We start from the raw sequence: 7,228 nt of genomic DNA, 5'->3' as shown, positions 1-7,228 counted from the left end.
AAAAAAATGTCACCTGCATATTTTGCATGCTTTCTTTAAGAATCTGTAATCACAATGCCTGAAAAAGTTCTTTTACGTATGAAGGACAGAGACTGCTATCCAAGGCCCATCCAAGTCCGCAGCAAAAATCCCTACTGCTTTACTTATTTATTAATTAAAACATTTATATCCCACCTTTCATCATCCATCAAGGGAACTGGAGTGCTCCCAGGGCCTATTTGTAGCCATTATATATTTTTGTGACTTCTAGATTCCTGAGAATAAAGGGGGATTATGAAAAAGAAACATTACACCATTATGGTGGGCTAGAATCGGATTCGACTGGCTTTCGAGTAAGGGAACCTTTACCTTTACCTTTTACAGTTCGTCAATGATGCTTGAGCAGCAGCATCTTTGGCTTCCAATAATTTTTTAAAGATTTTAATGGTTTTACTTGGTCCTTTAAAATAAAATCTGCTCTGTGTCATCATCCCTAATTTCCTCCCTAAAGAATGCCTGGATAGATAGTAATTCCCTGTTAGGAAAACTGAGGCATTTTGACCACTTTGGTTGTCATTTTATATTTTGGTACAAGACTGGGAAGAGAGTTCTGTTTTACCTTTAAATAAAGTTAAACTACCACTTTGGGTTAAAAGTACTCTAGAAATGGAGACTAAGGATGTGTGGGAAAGGTGGATCACGTAAGAACCAGTGCTTGTATGTGGTTTTGGGACTTGATAGATCGAATATTGATTTCAAGCACAAAGGACATTTTCAATACAGGAGATTGAAAAGTGCTAGAACAGGGGGAGTTTTCACCAAAATTAAGGTAAATATCTAAGAAAATGTTCCATAAGGCCCTCTTTGCCACACGCACAATTACATTGTTTACAGTTATAGATTTTCAGTCAAGTTTCTTTGGATCATTATAAAACTTATTTATCTTTTTTCCTTAATGTATTAGAAAAAGTGATCACCTAAGATAGTTTGCAAAACACCATGGCCTCTGCATGTGCTTCATGAATTTACCAGGATCTGTCCCCCAACCCTGAGGTCCCCCCCCCCAAGTACCATAGAGATCAAGAGAAAGAAACATTCAAGAACAGAGAGAAACAGGTTAATTTTATGAGCCATTTTTTGCCAACATGTTGATCTAATTCAAGCATGCCTGTAGCTTTCGTGTGAAATAATTTGCTGTTACATCTTAGCCAAAAGCATGCTGAAAGTTGTGTGTTTATGCTAAAGATGAAAGTAATGAATTCCCTTTCCTGCAGCATCTGCCAAAGCTAGCTTTAGCTTATGGAAGTGAAGGCTGTAGCAAGTTAGGCTGAAATCTAGGCATGCTAATGCAAGACTCTAATCTACTGCAGTTACCAGAATTCATTTCCAAGTAAATGTGTTTAGGACTGGGTGGACAGGTTCCAAGGTGCCAGTGGATTCTTTTGTCTTCTTTCCTGATTGGTCTCAGAAACAATGGTTTCCTTATTCAGATTTTAGCATGTATTGAAATGGCATAGAAACCTTTCAAAATGTATCTTCAACAGCCCATTTTTCTTAAAACTATGTCAAAGAAATCAACAGTCTCCTTAGAACTTACCGAACTTTCATCCCAATCCGTGGAATGTACTTCCAGGCTGTTGAGTTAGATTGTGATTCTCAGGCTAGCCCTATTTACTCAGAAGCAATTCCTGTTGAAATCAAGGTATCTTCAAATAAAGCTAGGTTAAGATCCTGGCGGTGTGCGGTTAATTGTGACAGGAAGGAAGGGCCTTACATCAAATAGTAAAATGAGCATTTGGCCTTGCAGAATTGAGAAACTATCAAAAGCAAAGGGAGGATAAAAGGTTTACCATTTGGGGCCTGGACAGAAGACCAGAAGCTATCAAGTGCTAGGGTATAGTAGTCCTTACTCTTGACCTTGTAAAGCCTCCCGAGAGTACAAGCATGGCAGCCATGCGAAAGAGGAACCCCAGACACGCGAGAGAGAAAGGAAAGGTAAACAGCCACAATAGGTGTTATCAATCCCTTTGTGAATATGGGAAAGTGATGGTGTAAAAAAGAGCCTACTAATTCAAAATTGGGGGTAGATTTTTTTTTTACGGGGGGGGGGGGAAATAAGAAGCCATAATGCACAATTCTTAAATTAATTCAGATCATCATCCTCAACAAAAGGAAGACTCAACAGCTCTCCTGAACTGTGCAGGTGGAGAGGGACTTGGATTCTTAAATTAGCAAGAGAGCTCCATTTGGTAACAGGGACAGAATAAAAGTGGAGTTCTCCAGCAATCGTTAATAGGGATACACTGCATAAGGAAGGACGGCGTGACAAAATGTAGTGTAACCCTTATGTTCGTTGCACATCTATAATTCATTCCCCATCTATATTATATTACAGCTTTGTTATAAACGTGCGTAAATGTTGGCAGTCGGTCCCGTCAGCCCTGCAGTTTGTGTTGAAGTATACTCAAGAATATTTTTTTAAGATGCACATGTAGCTTTATGAAAAATGAACATTTTCAGGAACCCAAATGGCCCACAGAAAGAATTTGCCTGCGGCAAAGAGCTGATTATGAGCCTAGGAATTTTGCAGGGAAGCAAAGCTACAAACAGCGTTCATCTGAATATTTTGCAGCATTTCACAAAGCAAAAGTTCAGGGAATCTCATGTGTTTGGGGTGGCCTAGATGACGCTGACTAGAATTGGAATTAATGAGCTCTGCACTTCTTACGTTGAACAGAAAATTATTAAGGGCTGTGGGGTCTTCTTAGAAGACATATATGGGAGAAGTTGCATGGATTCCTGAAGAATATGCGGCACCACTATGGCAAATTCAACAACCCTTTCCTCTATGAGTTCTGTTGGCACTTCTGTAGGTGTTTACATGACATTTGCATCCCTTGTTTGACTAAAGAGCCAAAAAAATACTTCAGTGAAGTGTGCTAAAAGGATGAAACTGTTTGATACAGACAACTGTAGCTCAGTTATCTGTCAAAAGTGTTCTTTGATCTCACTGAAAATCTCTATACTTACCCTTTTCACAGACAAGGAATCAAAAAAAGGGTGACACACGCTTTTTGCATTCTTTGCTGTTATCTTTTCCTACCCCAGTTGAAAACACCAGGAACTGTTTTTTGGAGCGGAATGCTTATTTGTATGTTCAGCCAGAAGCTGAGATCCCAAAGACTTTGCAGAAGTCTTGATATTATGTCAGGATGAGATGTTGTCCCTTAATGTATCAAATGGCTGGTCTAAACAATTTCGGGAAGGGGGGGGCAGAATGCTTGTTTATGTAAAACTCCAAACTTCGTCGATCCACCAGTCTCTAGCTGACATTTTGAAAAGAGTCATAGCTATGATGTTGTTTGTAATAGTCAGAATTAGGAAAATACCCAAGGACATTCTGGGTTAATGTATGTCCTTCTGTCAGTCAATTTACCATTGGGATACAATGCACTTGTTGTAGCTTCCACACACACACACACACAGCCCATCCCAACTTTATCGTTAAGGTAACATAGAGACTTCCATTATAATAATCCTCTTCACACGCTTATAAGTCTGCAAAATTATTCTCTTTGGCTGAAATTTCCCATTCTCATCCCAAAGGTGAATGTATTTATGCAGAAAGCTTGAGCAGAAACCATTCATGCATTTTCAAGTCACGCAAAGGCCGGGAAAAAATATATCTATTCTACTCTAAAAGCAGGCGGTTTGTTTGCCGCTCCTTCCCCCCCCCCCAGTCTCTGCCTCACTCCAACATGTCTATTATTCCTCTAACAGCAGAGCTTTGAAAGTTGACGTTTTCCAGGTGACTAGTCCTCACTGAGAGCTGCTCTTCAGGATAATTTGCCACCCCCAAAGAGGTGTGATTGCAGTTCCAAACCATACAGCTCTCTTTTGTGTACCTGAAGGAGGCTAACATTTCTGCTGCAGCGGCATATGGTCTCTGGGACTGGGAACGTTTTTCCTTTCGTCGATGTAAATCTTTTATGAAAACTTACGCGGTTTCACATTTAACTGAGAGGTTTCCCAAAAAAAACAATTTAGGGAATTTCCAGGAAATAAAGTGTTTCATTATATCCTTCTCCTGCAGTATGTTCTATAAATTTAAGCTTCTTGAGGCAAAGATACAGTTCAGACTTGAGTGCATAAGGATCTTTTTTTAAATAAATAAATAAATCATATTTGAAAAAATAGATAAAATATAATGTTAATATCTGGATTTTGTTTTGACTTAAAAGAAGAATCATGTATACAAACATGTGCGTGTTAGCATGTGCATAGAGAAACCTGAATTTATTACGTCTGGTTGGCAAAAATATCTTTAAAAGTATCCCCTCTGTCAAGTCTAAGACCAGTTTAGACCTACTAGTCTAGTTTAGACCTACTAGTTTAGACCTACTAGTCTTGACAGAGAACAGTGTATATCAAGCGCGCTGACTCCAGAATAACTGGGTTGAGAAACCAGTCATGATTTTAGATTCCTTTGTCAGTGGTTGAAGATATTTGAGAACTAAAGGCTATGTTTGGGAGGCCTATGTCTAGAATACCCTTCGTTTACTAAGTCTGGAGTCTCCTTTTGACACTCGCAATGGAGGAAATAATTTCAAGTGGAGATGAAACTATCAAACTTTAAATGTCCCATTTGTACACAAATTTCAGTTTGTACCGCAAGTTAATTGTTCGCCTCACTTTTCATCAAGTTTTAACATACCTGTAATGACACAATAGTACTTGTGGAAACTTACTGTCATTTTAAAAGGTTGTGTTGAAAGAACTGTGCCAGATCATCAAAAAGACTGGCTTATTGTCAGACATTCAGAGGTACGTCTGACTTATCAGTAGCTAATTGGTTCAGAATGAATTTCAAGATAAAACACAGTTTACTTAGTTTTAACCACGGTTAGTTTCATTATTATGGTCAGAATCTTCTAGATTGAAAACTTGTGTAGTTGGATGAAAAATCTGTGTAGTTGTGAGAGAATCCAAGTGTTGAATGCTTTATTGATGTGTAACTTTCTCCTCTCCTGTTCAGGTCTTTGTGAAAAGCCTGAGACACATAGTGAACTCTAGCGGAACAGCAGTCAAGTAATATTACAGATGAAGAACAATGACGGAAATAGCTCTATGGTCTCTGCTTTCCATTCTTATTTTCACTTCCCCCCCCTAAAACACTGATTTTTTTCGTATTGACAGACAAATATATTAAAATTGCCATTTGCACCATTTGTTGTGGACAGTAGACTGGGACTTGTTTAACCAGTTGGTGGACAAAATGCTTCCCATGATAAGAAGACTGTGGTGTCATTCAGTTGAATTTCTAAGAAATCCGGTGGCTCTTTGTGAGAGGAATGATTACTTGTGACTGGTAGAATGTTGACTAATGCTTATCAATACTGAGAGGCGACAGAGTCAAATTGTTGTGCTTACATATCTGTCATTTTAGCCACCAATCGGTTTCCTAAACTGTATGAATATGGAAGGCCCAGCCGTAAAATATGGTGGGGGGGGGACCTTCTGAGCTCATATTTGGCAATTGCTGACATTCATGTGATCACCTGGAAATCACAGAGTAAATGCTGAACCACTCCTTGACCTGTCAAGCAACTCTGTGGCAGATATGCAAGTTTCTTGCATCTGTAAAGCGCGTCCAGTAATTGCTTTTATTGGAAGGTATTTTATATTACAAATTTGCACAATGTATTTGTTCAGAATTTGCAATGCTTTATAAGTAAAAAGCTCACTCTTTACTAGCTCTTGCGCTATAGCTAACATAAAATGTTTCTCACTTTCTGGTAAATTTTTCTTGATAAGCATAAGTACATTCTGCTTATGGGCCAGATCACATGCTGATCACCAACAAATTTTAAAAAATATTATTGGAAAAGTAGAAATCTTAAAGTCACCTACAGGTTTAATTAGAGAGTTGGCGGGGCAGGGTGCAAAATATTCTATCAAAAAATAATTTTGAAGAATAAATAGATTTTCTGTTTTGAGTTAACCAGAGATTCAATGAAAACCTTTACACAGTTTAATAGAAACATTCAGGAGTTTAAAAAGGAAGGAGCATCCTTGAAATGCCTCCAAATAATGACAGAAGGTGTCAATGTTGAAATATCAAAACCTTCACCATGTAAAGTGTCTTATTAAATTCAGAAGGAAAACCCTTGCATGCTTTATTCCTACTAATCAAATTTCCTCTGATGTCTTTACAGGATTTAATAATTGCAGAATTTAGGCCGGCAATGAGTTCTCTTGAAATCTGATTTACTTTAATATTAGACCTGAAGTATATTTTACGTATGAGCCAGGTACATGATCTTGGTGCATTCATTCATTGGAAACTTGCACTAATTTGGTTTTAACTGGAGCTAATAGCCTCGCTTTATAACTTAAGCAGAATTCCAGTTTCATGGTTTACAGTCTTAACCCACAAGCCTTCCAAGGGACAAATGGCCAATTTACAATGAATGGTAACCTGACTCTGAACATAATACTTGAAAGTAAGTCCCATTGATATCAATGGATGTATTTCCAAGTAAATATGCTTATGGCTGGCATGATACTACCATTCCAGCGAATGGAACTTCATTGGCTTACATTCAGTTGTACCTATTTCAGTTTAATTGGATTGGGCAACATGGAAGGCATAGGACTGCAACCCCGATAACGTTTTGCTAGAAACGAACCCCATTGAAAATCAATGGAGTTTACTCCAAATAATTATTTATTTAGAATATTTCACTGCCACCTCTTCAAAGTCCTGCTCAAGGCAGCTTACTGTTAAAAACCACAGTATGAAACACAAGCCATTAGACATCAGCAGCATAAGAACTGTAAAAAGATTAGTATAACAATAAATGTAACGAAGCCTAGAATCAATGCCTTAATATTCGCTTTGTTACCGAATTTTATTCTTTCACTCACTGGCAATTCCTCATTTATAACAATTTTAGCAAGAGGTTCCATCTAAATAAAATTAACTGTTTTTAAACATTTGTCAAACACTTTCTCAATTTTGTACTTTTTGTAGTAACTTTCTATTGTCTACCCCTGGAATTGACATTACCTTCTTTCATTTCAGCCACACATTTGAGCTAATTGGCTAGGTTTCTGCTCTGTCGATGAACAAAAATGAACACCCCCAAATCAATTTGAGGACTTTAATTTTGACATGGAACTCATGTGCTTAGCAAACACCCCGAATATGTAGAAGAAATCGGGAGGTTTCCAGTTGGCTTCATTTAGA

At 38.0% G+C, this 7,228-nt stretch overlaps 1 protein-coding gene across 1 annotated transcript in view; it reads left to right on the top strand.

Moving 5' to 3' along the window:
* CNPY1 (canopy FGF signaling regulator 1) overlaps positions 1-5,052 on the top strand; it is a 51,474-nt gene extending 46,422 nt beyond the window's left edge. Inside the window, exon 5 of the mRNA XM_015413438.1 lies at positions 5,015-5,052. Coding sequence (XP_015268924.1) covers positions 5,015-5,052 — 38 coding nt within the window. The remainder of the gene's footprint in view (positions 1-5,014) is intronic.
* Positions 5,053-7,228: the final 2,176 nt, after the last annotated feature.

The sequence above is a fragment of the Gekko japonicus genome, unplaced genomic scaffold (genome assembly GCF_001447785.1).
Source record: "Gekko japonicus isolate JY-2015 unplaced genomic scaffold, Gekko_japonicus_V1.1 scaffold105, whole genome shotgun sequence".
NCBI lineage: Eukaryota > Metazoa > Chordata > Lepidosauria > Squamata > Gekkonidae > Gekko > Gekko japonicus.
The sequence above is the reverse complement of the archived record's forward strand: the minus strand, read 5'-3'. Positions and strand labels throughout refer to the sequence as shown.